Genomic DNA, 13282 nt, shown 5'->3' on the forward strand with positions numbered 1-13282 from the left:
TTATTTGCGTAACTATGGTATGAAAGTGAGCAGAAACTGGATTTATAATTACATTTGTAGTTTAATTCAATAAAACCAAGCTTACATTTCCGAGTCAACCTTTCTACAAAAGTAAGCCATTCAAAAAATACCTTCTTTCCGCTCTAGCAATTTAAATTTGTGTTTGACATTTGATCGACGCGTGCTAAAAGCGTCCTGCGATGTAAACAAATTGATTATTGAGTAAAAACACATGTTCCTATAGTGTTCGGTAAACTTAAATATTCAACGGTGTAAGTTAAATATGGAACAAAGCAAAGAACCGACTGTGGCTAAAGAGGCGGTACTGCAAGAAAGCTCCAAACTGCCAGAAAACACTCCGAAAGTATGCGGCTACGATTGGAACGAAGGTTACAGCTATGAGAAACTGTTCAGCTCGTACATCTACAGTGGGTTCCAGGCGACGAATCTCGGGAAAGCGATTGAAGAAGTTAACAGAATGGTATGGATAATAGTTCCCTACATTGAAACGCGGTTAATTGTCCTTCCTGGTTCTTTGTAGATTATTGCACGCTCTTTGCCACTCCCAGAAGACAAATTGGATGAGTACGAAGAGGATGAATTCATAAGAAGGCAAAAGAACTGTACCATATTCCTAGGCTATACGTCCAACATGGTGTCGGCTGGAGTGCGGGAAACGATACGCTTTCTCGTACAACACCGCATGGTGGACTGCATCGTAACAACGGCCGGAGGCGTTGAGGAAGATCTAATCAAATGTTTAGCTCCAACGTACCTCGGTTCGTTCGAGCTGGTCGGACGTGAGTTGCGCGAACGTGGCATTAATCGGATTGGAAATCTGCTCGTACCGAATGAAAACTACTGCAAGTTTGAGAATTGGGTCATCCCGATCCTGGATGAAATGCTAGAAGAGCAAAAAAGCAAGGGAACACTTTGGACACCATCAAAGGTGATCGCTAGATTGGGTGAAAAAATCAACGATGAATCATCGATTTACTATTGGGCGGCCAAAAATCGTATCCCAGTGTTTAGCCCAGCCCTCACCGATGGGAGTCTCGGTGACATGATGTACTTCCATTCGTTTCGTAATCCGGGTTTGGTGGTAGATATTGTGTCGGATTTGCGCCGGCTCAACACGATGGCCGTGAAGGCGGTTCAGTCGGGCGTCATCATTGTGGGCGGTGGTGTTATAAAACATCACATTTGTAATGCGAATCTGATGCGAAACGGGGCGGACTATTCGGTGTTTATTAACACGGCATCGGAGTACGATGGAAGTGATAGTGGGGCACGGCCAGATGAAGCTGTGTCGTGGGGTAAGATTAAAAAGGATGCTACGCCGGTGAAGGTGTACGCCGAAGCTAGTCTGGTGTTTCCGATACTGGTGGGGGAAACGTTTGTTAAGGATCATTATCGGAAAAATAAAGCAGATGCTTAGCTACCAAACGTTTAAATAAGATTAAATTATTACTTTTTTTCATCAAAATGCATAAAAAACTAAAACGAATCGAACACAATTCAAACGGTTATAATTGATATAGATTTTTTACTGGACGGATGACGTTTTGCTAGAAACACGAAGTTTGTCGTCTTTTCCCGAAGACTGACAGTTCATCTGCGCCGTAAACAAAGGTGCGTGACTGAAGCACGGGTGCAAACAACACCAACGACCACAAAAGCAACGGAATTACGGTGTATTTTTCACGAAAAAGTGTATTAATATTTATATTTTACAACATTCCAAACATCGCTATTTGAGGTATGTATTGTTTGTAACAGTTCAGATGTAGTTTGTTATCTGCTTAGATGTTATAAACTTCCTAACGGCATAAATTCGTAACGGGGCGTCATTTTGAGGGTTGCTGACCTTGCCTGTTTTGAGGATAGTTCAACATGAAACCAATCGTAAATTAGCATAATCCAAAGAAGTGAAATAGTCAGACAGGTGCAGTCGAATGCACACCCAGATTGTTTGCACGCATCCGCCCTTTACTTCTAGGGTGTGTACGAACGAGCACCACGTAGACAAACCCATCCATGCATGGAAAGGCTGCAACCTCTTCCTCGGCAGATGGCTGAGCAATGGAAGCACCTCTTATTGCATATTTTACAGATTTTGTTTGTCCGCACTTCTTTACACAAACAATATCTTTGTGCTGTTTTTGTGGCGTTTTATCAGACAAATGATGGAAAATACGTTCTTGTTCTTTCTTTTTCTTTGCTCTCTTTTGGCTTTTGCAACCGTGCCTCACATCTTCCACCATACCGATACAAACAGATGTGTGCCTGTGTGGCGATCATCGGTAAGGACAATGCACCGTTGTACATCGCGACCGCGAACGTGGATAAGGAGATCGCCCTGCAGTACCAGGTCCACGCTTCGCTGGACGTAATCGATGAACGGTGCGCCACCAACCAGAAGGCTGCGGCCGACGGTCGGGAACTGTACCTCGGTTCGCTCATATCGACCGAACAGTACAAGATCTACGGCTACGTTACGAACACCAAGATAAAATTTTTGATCGTGATCGACGCTAGCAGCACGTCGTCATTCCGGGAGAATGAGGTGCGGGCAATGTTTCGCAATCTGCACAATCTGTACACGGATGCGGTATGCAATCCGTTCTACACGCCGGGCGAACCGCTTACGTCGGCTAGCTTCGATCGGGCGGTGCGTGGAATAATAAGTGCGAATTAAGGAGGATACGACGGGATTATTTCGGCATTGGTGCGAAAATGTATTAACTTGTTCAATGCAAGTTTTTATTTAACGTTTACTAATAAAATACGGTTAAAGCAATATGCATTGTGTCAGAAAATTGTCTGTACAGCAAAGGATAGAGATACAAAATAATTGGTAAAACAGTTTCAACATATACATATTCAAGGACAACATATTCTTATCATCAGCCAGCATTGATTTTACCAAAAAAAAAAAAAAAAAAAACGATTATATCTGTTAACAAAAATGACTAATTCTTCCAAAATCGACGCCAAAAAATTGTGCAAACGTCTTTTCATCGAAATGTTCTCCTGTTGTTACATTAGAAATACTTTCAGCTAATTTTTATTATCGATCGCGGGTTTTAGAATTTTTCGCCTAAAAAAGATGCAACAAATTCTCAATAGGATTGAGTTCTGGAGACTGGGGTCTGATGCGAAACCATTTCTTGACCAATTTAAAAGTATGCTTCGAAACATTGTCTTAGACAAGCTAAAAATGTGATCCAATGGTCATTTTTACAGCACTTGCTTTCAAGTTATTTTTCAGAATGGAATTAATCGATCCATTGTAGAATCAATGAACGTCAAGTTTTCGGTCCCATTTGCATTAAAAGCTTTCTCAAACCATAACATGATCATGCCAATCATGCTTCACAGTCGGCCGCAGATTTTTTGGTTCCAATTGAGGATTTGGATTGCGCCAGACTCTCACCAGTGACAGGAAAATATTGAATTTAATTTCTTCTATTATTATGATCAGCCGCCAAAGCACGTCCAGTTTGAATAAGTAGTTTTGGGCGTATTCTAACCACTTTTTTATATATTTCGTAGAGATAATCGGCTTCTTCGGCGTAACCTTAATTTTGTGAGCTCTTAGGGGAGGAGTCTCCAGGGATTTTGTTTTCTAGAATGCATGAATCACATTTTGAACCAAACATCGCGAGCAATTTACTACGTCTGCAAATAAAATCCTTTAAGCTTTTTTCAAACGATTCTTTCCATTAGCCTACACCTTATGACAAAGTGTATCGTAAAATTAGTACTTCCCTATGATCGAAGTATGATCATAATTTCTAACAATCACAATCAACAAGGTGGTGGAAAAGAAAGCCGTTGGATTGTCCACAAGATAGTGATTTTACCTTTCCCTTTAGAACGCCGTCCAAAATAACCAAAATCCGTGATTCCACCACCACCACCACATCCAGTTATGCCATTCGTCCCATCGGAGGTAACCCTACCGTTGGCGGGTGCTGGGGCCGCCACCGGCCTATTCGGTTCGATCGTTCTTCTGCGATTGTACAAGCTACGCAAATGGGGCTGGGTAAAGTCAAACTTTTCACTCGAAGGGAAAACATTCGTCGTAACCGGTGCCAACACCGGTCTCGGCTATGAAACAACGAAAGCACTCGTCCGCCGACAGGCAACCATTGTCATGGCATGCCGTAATCTAGCCAAAGCAAATGAAGCAATCGGAAAAATTCGTACCGAGCTCGGTGGTACCATCCCGGGTGCGCTAATACCGATGGAGCTGGATCTCGCATCGTTCCGGTCAATACGCAGCTTTACCAGCGAGTTAAATCGTACCATCCCGCAACTTTACTGTGTGGTCAACAATGCTGGACTGGCTGTCCGGAAGCCGGAATTTACGGTGGAAAACTACGAGGTACACTTTGGCATTAACCATCTTGGGCAGTTTTTGCTGGTGGATTTACTGAAGGAACAATTGCTGGAGCAAAGGACACGTGTCGTGGTGGTGTCTTCCCGTATGCACGAAATCGAAGCGGAGATCGATTTTGCCAACCTTGGCCGATGGGTCGAGTACGGTAGCCGCTTGAACCGGCTGTACAACAACTCGAAGCTGATGAACTTCTACTACGCCCGGGAACTGTACAAGCGGGGCTTCAACGTGCACGTGCTGTGTCCTGGCCTGTGCCATACCGATTTCTTCCGCCATTACGAACCGAAATGGTACCACTATCTGGTGTTTTCTCCCATCGTATGGTTAATGTTACGATCCGGCGAACAGGTACAAACTGATGAAACGCCCAACCTCCGAGCGATGTTAGCTAATACACAGCGCTTCCTTCCTTTATATACCCTGCAGGGTGCGCAGAATATTATATACGCCGCGACGGAGAGTGTTACCACACCGGAACAGAATCCCGTGACGGGTTACTTCATCTCGAACGTGAAGATGCGCCGTTCAAAGTTTCATTTCGACGAGGAAACGTCCGTCCGGTTGTGGGACGAGAGTGTCCGTGCGATTGCGGAAGCGGAGAAGAAAAGTGCATCGAATGGAAATTAAGAGTTAACATTAGACGGGGTTTTTTATATATAACACTCACAAATTGTACGTTACGGTTGGTGTCGTATTCGATGGTGAAGGAATGGCATGTGTTGGATATGTGGTAGTAGTGGGTTCGGTTTTGGGTGTTTTCGGTCAATCACATAGTAGGCTGTAAGCTATCATTGCTTATGATAGGTATTACTAGCCCAAACGAGTACTATTCCCGTAGCGGAAATCGGGGCAAGTGTGTCACGTCAAGCAACTTATACCGTAACTTACTCAAAACTGTTTTTGAAAAAGTGGAATTAGTATTCATTGTTATTTTATATTTATTTTTAAACTTTTTTATCAATTCCAGAAAAAAAATGCAAAAATATTTGTGTGCTAGGGCAAGATAGCCATCAAAACAAAATAATCGAAAATTATATAAAAAAGGAAAAAAAAAGATCATGTGTTTCATTAGTAAAGGCGTAGCAGGTTAATGTGGTTCATCAATTCCTCCACTTTTGGACGTTAAAAATAGCTTCGAGAAGATCAAGACTTAACTGCTTAATGGACTCAGGATTTCCTCCTTGGTTATTGATGAAATTTCGTATTCTTAAGCGGTTTTTTCGGTCAAAGATATAACTACCGATTCCATTCTAGCCCCTGACTACATGTTTTGGGACCTAACCCGCTCAGAAATACACACCATCTTACTTCACTGTATGGTACGAAAAAAAAAAATCCGGATCGTTATCTGCCATTCAGTACTGGATTGGTTGGATGCCAATTCAAATTCAGATGTCGAGGCTGTAAACAATATTTTTTCCATTTTTTATAGCTTCACGCAGAACAAAATTAGCGAAATATATACGACACTCTTTTCCAAATATGATGGTGGCCCTTTTACACCAAAAAATTTGTTGTTTTATGAAATGTGTTGATCCGCGGAAAATTGATAATAAAGGGTTTCCCGAATTTTTTTTGTACTCATTTATTGTTGTACTTATTCTGAGGTTTTTTGACACCGTCCCAGCTGTTTTCGTTAATATCCCACAGTTTTTTGACTCATTGTAATATATTTTTGGTTTCTTCTACTGATTTTTAATTTCGTTTTGGTATGGTCGAACTTAAAGTTATTTGTGTTTATGAACACTCTGAGAAACTCTGAAGAGCTGTAATCATACCTGGAAATTAGAATATACAAGTTAAATGAATGAATGGCGAATGAATTAACCAGGGTGTATAACTTAATTTTCAAATAATTTTACTAATAGTGCACAACCTCGACCTCAACTAAAAAAATGCTAGGTGATTCACTTGTTCCTATGTTACACTTGCCTCAACATCCGCCACTGTTTTTCATTGATTCATTTGTATTAAGCTATTCCTCATAACTCGTAACCTCTCTTACCTCTACTCACGACTGTAATATATCATCTTCCAGCTGCGTGTAAATAGCAACGCTAAAGGGTTGTGTAATGCTGAATGGTGCATTGTAGTTCGATTCGATTCTAACACCTCCCTCCACAAGTATGGATAGCAACGACGACAACGGTACACCACGGCCGGAGTATCTCGACAGTCCGGCAAACCAGCGCCAAGCATCGTCCGCCCTAGGGTGGCTGCTGCTGTACAGTGCGGCAATGTTTACGCTTCCGTTTGCGGCGTTCTATAGCACACGGTACACACTGACACACTATCTGCACATCGACGGGTTTCCCAACACTTGCGGTTCGGTCGTAGCGGCCGTACTGGTCGTGAACATGATCATCCTGCTGTATGCTCTCCGCGGGTATGAAGATGCGAAGGAAGACGACAATCCTCCGACACCACCGAAGGAAGAGCGCGACGGAACGAAGGAATCTAAAAAGTCGAATTAGATAAATCTGTGAGGACGTTTCCCAACTTGGTGTTACGTTATTTCCATACACGATTACTAATATGTAAAAATACTTTTTTTAAATAGCCATTTAGATCAAACGATAGATGTAACGCCTATTATCCTTATAATTAACTAATGTAATAAAAATTTACTGAAACATCTTTCCTACTTGGATGATTTGTTTTTTTGCGTTCGTTACCTAGACAGCATAGGTCTCCACCGCTTTAGTGTTAGTGAATTCCAAAAGGGATTCGAATCTTCGAATCTTACAAGTATTCGAATCTCAGAATACTACCTTAGCCCTTCTAAGGTTCTAAGCGGAAATTATGTCGGGGCCCTTTCATAGAGGGCCTTGTAGTTCCACATCCTGTGACCGTGGGGCAAAGGCGAAAATCTCCCGAATCCCGAATCTGCCAACACTACACCGCTTGCTGGATTCCAAATGTTTTGCTTGTGATCGATTGCTAATGGCAAACGTGATCTTTTTTTCTTTCTCTCTCTCTCTCTCTCTCTCTCTCACATTCTCCCGATTAGCATTAATCTGCAAGGATCTGCATCCACCAGCATGTCTGCCTCACTGCTCTACCTCCTCGTGCCGGTTGGTGTCGGTGCCAGCCTGTACGTAATTCGTAAGCTACGTGAATGGAAATGGGGCTGGGTAAGGAACAATGCACCACTACGTGGCAAAGTGTTTATCATTACCGGTGCCAACACAGGCCTGGGGTACGAAACTGCCCTAGCCCTTGCCACTCGCCAGGCAACGGTCATTATGGCTTGCCGTAGTATGGACCGGGCCGGAGAAGCAATCCGACGCATCCGGCAAAGCACACAGGAGGGCGAGTTGATCCCGATCGAGCTGGATCTAGCATCGTTTGCTTCGATTCGTGATTTCAGCGAAGCGATCAAAAGCCGTTACCCATCGTTCGACTGTCTCATCAACAATGCGGGCCTGGCGATGCAGGAACCAACCTACACGAAGGAAAACTACGAGATACACTTTGGCGTTAACCATCTCGGACATTTTCTGTTGGTGGATCTGCTCAAGGACAATATCCGTGCGAATGCGGCACGGATCGTGATCGTATCGTCGAAGATGCACGAGCGGGCAAAGATCGATTTCGATAATCTGGGCAAATGGGTTGAGCGTGGTAGGGGCGATCGGTTTAACAATTTGTACAACAACTCGAAGCTGATGAACTTCTACTTTGCCCGAGAGCTGTACAAGCAGGGCTACAATGTGCACGTACTTTGTCCGGGTCTTTGTCATACCGATTTCTTCCGCAGCTACAATCCTAAATGGTATCACTATGTGGCATTTGCACCGGTTGTGCTGCTGTTTTTGCGTTCCGCGCGTCAGGTAAGTGGGCTGACTTGATGAAAAATGGCTGACTGATTCGATTGATTGATCTTGGTGCTTAATGTCGACCGTTTATTGCTTTCTTCCAGGGAGCACAAAACATCATCCACTGTGCGACGGACAATGTGAACACGGAGGAAAAGAACCCGGTCACTGGATACTACGTTACGAACGTCGAGCAAACCAAGTCCAAGATGAAGTTTGATGAGGAAACGTCCGAGCGGCTGTGGCGCGAAAGCTTCAAGGCACTGAATGTCTAAAAGGTGCGATTTAGAGACAGGCGTACCATCAGAGATACAATTTTGCTTCGTTTTTTGGGTTGTGGGATCCTTATGTCGGAGATCTATTCTATCCCCTCTTTCTGGAATACTCTTTAGATCAGAATTTTAGTGCATTTTTTCAATAAGATGATATCAATAAAAACAAAACATTTATTTGAAGGCTAGCTCAATCGTTTGACTCACACTCGTTCGCTTAAAAAATAAGAGATCTTTGAGGATTTGATGAGTCGGTAGAAAACTGACTTTGCTCCTTCTCTTCTGGTTCGGGAGTGTTTCGAAAGAATAGTGCATATTGTTCAACGACCATGAGTCAGATTACCGTTCCATCCGACGCTTTCTTGTAGCAATAATGATGATATTGATGTTCCCTCATTCTCACCCGTTCTCCTCTGTCCCTATGTAATAGACCAAGTCCTGGACAACCGTGTTCTAGTGGTTAAGGATTTAGGTATATGGCTAGAAAGTCGTCTCACCTTTACGCCTCACAGTAACTCCATAGTTTCCAGGGCTTGGAAAACCCTTGGTACTATAAGACATATTGCCCGTCATTTCTACAATCCATTGTGTTTGAAAGCGCTCTTCTGTTCGTTGGTCAGGTCTTTGCTGGAGTATTGCTCTGCAATCTGGTGTCCCGGATCCACATTGATCGCATCGATCGAGTGCAGAGGTTTTTCACCAGATTTGCTCTTCGCAGAGACCTTGGTGGACCCTCCTTCACTCGGCCTGACTACCAGTCTAGATGTCAACTGCTTATACTGAGAATCGCCGACTCGTTAAGGTCGTTAATCCAAGAGGAAGAATAAAAAGTCTAGGTCCTCGAATCCTAGGGCCTCGGAATGTTAAACTCAAAGGAATGTTGAAACAATCGGCTATTATGAACCAATCGGTGATTTTAGCTCTTATTTTAAAGGCGCAAGAATGGCCTTCGTGCCGAGCAGAGGAAAGAATTAGAGTTCAGGAGGACCACAAAATGTATGATCCAAACTGTCAGCTGTTGGTTACTAAAACTTATAACACAACAAGGAAAGAAGGGTTTGTTTTTAAAATTTTTAATGATATATTTTTACTTCTTAATAGTTGGTTTTTGTGTGAGTTTTTTTTTGTTTTCTTTTCCTTGTTATCATTCTCGTTCTCACTGTTGCGTTAACACACACACACACGCAGCACTCTACGATCCTTTCTCGCTTGTTCGTTTTGCTTTGCAGTTTCCCACCCTTCTCGTTATAGTTCTACACATTTCCCCTGCTTTGTTGTTTAGTGTTTTTATTTGCTTTACTTTAAATCTTTTTAATTTATCTTTTGTTGGTTTTTTTCCTGTTCAGTTTTACATTAACATCGTCTGTAACACATTCGCCATTTATTCCCTTTTTTGCACAGTGCGACAAAGTTTTACAATAATTTCAACACTATTTATTCAAGAGAAAAATCGGTAAAGAGAAAGAGTGTAAAAATAACCAACAAAATAATTCACACATACACACACACACACACACACACACACATTTACACAGTGACGCGCAGTATCGGTGAGAAACATAAGAATAAAAACATGATAAAACAAACCCCTCGGAACGACAACACTACAACACTACATGAAAAACTGCATTAGGAAAGTTAGTTTATTTTTCTCTTTTTGTTTTAGTTTGACTTTTATTAGTATTGATTTTCTTTTGCGTTCTGCTACATTTTCCAAGTTCTCTTTTTTCGTTTCTGTAATTTTGTCGCGTTTTTCCTTTTTTTTTTTTGTTACTTTGCTTTTGTTAAGGTAGAAGGGTGGGTTTATATCAACAATTTGCAAATACACTTCTACTGTTTGTTGTTGTTGTTGTTTCATTTTTATTCTCTTCTTATTCCTCTTTTTTGTAATCTCCATTCCACTTGAGTACTTGAGTAATTGTGTTTGTTTCGTTAATATTAATGCTAAATGTTTATCTTGTTTTGTTCTGTTTACTTTTGTTCTGTGTGATGTCCATTCGTTCTCATTTTTTAAATAATTCTAGTTCCTCTCGTTTCGGTTGTGATATTACATAATTAATGATGGTGTTATCGATTCGGTTTTGCTGGTTTGGTTGCAAATTTAAATTTTTCGTCTTTTTGCATCTTTTGTATTCTACCGATTTTCTAGGTTTTGCAGAGATGGCAACCCTCCCGCAATTTAATATCAATATCAGCCAAGAGGAAGTAGTTATAGGGTGTTTAAAAGTTTAATATCAAGAGAAATAGAGAGAGAGAGAGGGTGAGAGTATCTGTTTTCGATTGCTTCTGCTGTGTTGTGTCAAATTTAAACACATCATAAGCGAAACGCATTGCTACACAATTGAATAGCCGAGTAAGAATTGCTACAGGTTACAATAAAACGTAAAAATGCTGTAAAGCTCACATTCTGCATCACTGCACCCGGGATCGTTCTCGGCACCACCGAACAAACCCTGTTTCGTTCAATAATAGCTAAACACACCCGGCAGCCCTGACCCCCCTATGTGTGTTGGAGTATACACCTGTGGGTGTCGATAAATCGTCCTCGACTTCGGGTGGACTAATTAGGATTAATCTAAAAAAATTGTTTTATCAACTTACTATCGTCACTTCTATTACTTCTAATCATAATTCATCAACTGAAGTTACTACTTGCGGGCTTTATGTGTGTGTGTGTGTGGGTGCGGTCATCGCGCCATAGTTATTATTGCTAACCTAAGTGTAGTGACCTTAATTACGGACGCTTTTCTACCGCGGATGTTAAATTTGTTGCATCGCACCCATGTTGGCATCAGTTTTTATTTGATTTTGCGGCGAAGAACCTAACCGTTTTGAAGCCCCTAACACAATAGTTTACTACAAAACGCTTCTGATAGGTTCTGAAAGAAGGGCCTGCCCGATTCGACTAAAACCTAAAGATGAAATTGCTTGAGGAAGGGACAAAATAAAACCCTAAACACACACGCACCCGCACCCTGTCACCACCCTGACAAGGCCTCCTGATATTGTTTAGCTGCCCTTAAGATTGAAGTACGTTTACACATTCTCCCGCCGTCAGTTTCGCGTAAGTATATATGGCTAATATTGCGTCCACGCCGCTGTTATACCTTCATAGGTCGGACCAATCGATTGCTAGGTTGTAATGGGTCAGTGGGTGTGCAGTTTTTTTATCGAAAAGTTTACAATCAGTTTTTTTTATTTATATTACGCATGAGAGGAAGAGCAGATTAGCATGTGTGCAAAGCCGTCTTAAACATCTCTTCTTCCTCTGTTTTTTTTTTTTTTGGAGCACAAATTTTGTCGATTTACTACAATTTTAAATGCGGAAAAAATGGGGAATTTAAAACGTCATCTGTCCCCATATCCTGCGTGTCTGTGTCCCCACATTGCCGAGCCTTATGCCTTTTTAGCCTTTTTAGCTCCTCGGAGCAGCACACCATCATCACCACCCAGCAAGCCAGCAGCTGCAGACAGCCTACTATTTCTATCTCTGTTGAAATCCTTATTCCTTTCAAAGCTTCCACAAAAGCTCGTCAATAAGTTAACGTGTATGCAATTAAAACTAATGTACGAAAGTATGCTTGATATGAATATGAATATTGTAATTGTGCACACACACACGAACTTCTCTGTACGCTAAAAACATAAAGTGTAGTAACGCGTTAAACAACTTTACAGATTTATTATTCGTATTTTTTGCAAAATCTCAACAGTAAACGATATTATTCTAGCCGATGAACAGCGATGAAAGTGTGTTAGATGGCATGTGCATCAATATTAAAGCTTACAACGATACGAGATGTGATCAGTTGAGTAAAGGAAAATTTACATTTTTCCTGGAGACTGGAGACATTAACGCGTACAGTGTGTAACAGAGCTAGTTTTGTGAAAATAACTGGAAAAGTTGAAGAGATATATAAAAGTGATGTTCTGCAAAGTTGTAGAGCAAAACATGGGAGAATGTGCCGCTGTCGCAGGCCATAGAAAAAGTATTTTTGATATTCCTTGATATTCCTCATTATGTTCAGTTTGTCGTATAGTTTGATCTTTGGTTTTCGAATTTCACAACGCATTCAAAACAAATCATTTCGCAAAGAAGGTCCATTTCTCACAGCATTTATTTACCTCCGGCACATGCTATAGGTACTGTACCAGAGATATATTATAGTATATTTTGAAAAAGTAATGTTTTGTAGTTGTATATTTAAAAAATGAAACCAAAATCTATGTACAAAAAAATACTAAAAATCGAAATATACTAACTTTTGCATAAATAATCAAAAAATTGCACACCAGGGTTTAATGACTTTTTTAAAAATTATTAAAATTTGTTTTAAATTGTCCCGGAGCCTCTTTTTAAAACAATAATTTACATAAAAAATAATGGATTTTCGTAAGGGCCATGTCATATTCATGACATTTGAAGCTTTTTTCAACTTCTACATGAAAAAATGTTACTAATATACAACTTTGCAGAACATTATTTTCACTTATCCCTTCCATTTTTCCAGTTATTCCCAGAAAACTAGTGGCCCTATTGATCTGTAGCGCACTGTATGTCGACAAAATCAGATACAATTATTTGCAATCAGAATATCCAAATATGTAAACCTCTAAAACTTTTCGTCTCCGTTTTGAACACATCTCGTCCTAAAAATTATCACCATGGAGGTCTGTTTTGCCACATATTTGAATAAACGACACATTTTACTGCGGTGGTCCGGTATGAAATTCTATACGGAACGTCTCCCAAGCACTGACTATAAGCTAGAATGTTAAGGATGAAA

The 13282-nt window shown here is 41.0% G+C and overlaps 5 protein-coding genes across 5 annotated transcripts; all 5 read left to right on the plus strand.

Annotated features, from left to right (window-relative positions):
- The first annotated feature begins 226 nt into the window (after positions 1–226).
- On the plus strand, positions 227–1438 carry LOC126562493 (probable deoxyhypusine synthase). Its single transcript, XM_050219012.1, has 2 exons — positions 227–481; positions 542–1438. The coding sequence occupies exons 1-2, from the start codon at positions 284–286 to the stop codon at positions 1436–1438; spliced, it is 1095 nt and encodes a 364-aa protein (XP_050074969.1). The 5' UTR covers positions 227–283.
- Positions 1439–1599: 161 nt separating this feature from the next.
- Positions 1600–2698, plus strand: LOC126563255 (trafficking protein particle complex subunit 2-like protein). Its single transcript, XM_050219886.1, has 2 exons — positions 1600–1759; positions 2279–2698. The coding sequence occupies exon 2, from the start codon at positions 2279–2281 to the stop codon at positions 2696–2698; it is 420 nt and encodes a 139-aa protein (XP_050075843.1). The 5' UTR covers positions 1600–1759.
- Positions 2699–3934: 1236 nt separating this feature from the next.
- On the plus strand, positions 3935–5032 carry LOC126560875 (retinol dehydrogenase 14-like). Its single transcript, XM_050216825.1, has 2 exons — positions 3935–4753; positions 4832–5032. Exons 1-2 carry the CDS (start codon positions 3935–3937, stop codon positions 5030–5032), a joined length of 1020 nt encoding a protein of 339 aa, XP_050072782.1.
- Positions 5033–6531: 1499 nt separating this feature from the next.
- On the plus strand, positions 6532–6879 carry LOC126560877 (uncharacterized). Its single transcript, XM_050216826.1, has one exon. It carries the CDS (start codon positions 6532–6534, stop codon positions 6877–6879), a length of 348 nt encoding a protein of 115 aa, XP_050072783.1.
- A 567-nt stretch (positions 6880–7446) lies between these two features.
- LOC126562626 (retinol dehydrogenase 12-like) lies at positions 7447–8498 on the plus strand. Its single transcript, XM_050219180.1, has 2 exons — positions 7447–8238; positions 8328–8498. Exons 1-2 carry the CDS (start codon positions 7447–7449, stop codon positions 8496–8498), a joined length of 963 nt encoding a protein of 320 aa, XP_050075137.1.
- The last annotated feature ends 4784 nt before the right edge of the window (positions 8499–13282 follow it).

The sequence above is a fragment of the Anopheles maculipalpis genome, chromosome 3RL, assembly GCF_943734695.1.
Source record: "Anopheles maculipalpis chromosome 3RL, idAnoMacuDA_375_x, whole genome shotgun sequence".
Classification (NCBI taxonomy): domain Eukaryota; kingdom Metazoa; phylum Arthropoda; class Insecta; order Diptera; family Culicidae; genus Anopheles; species Anopheles maculipalpis.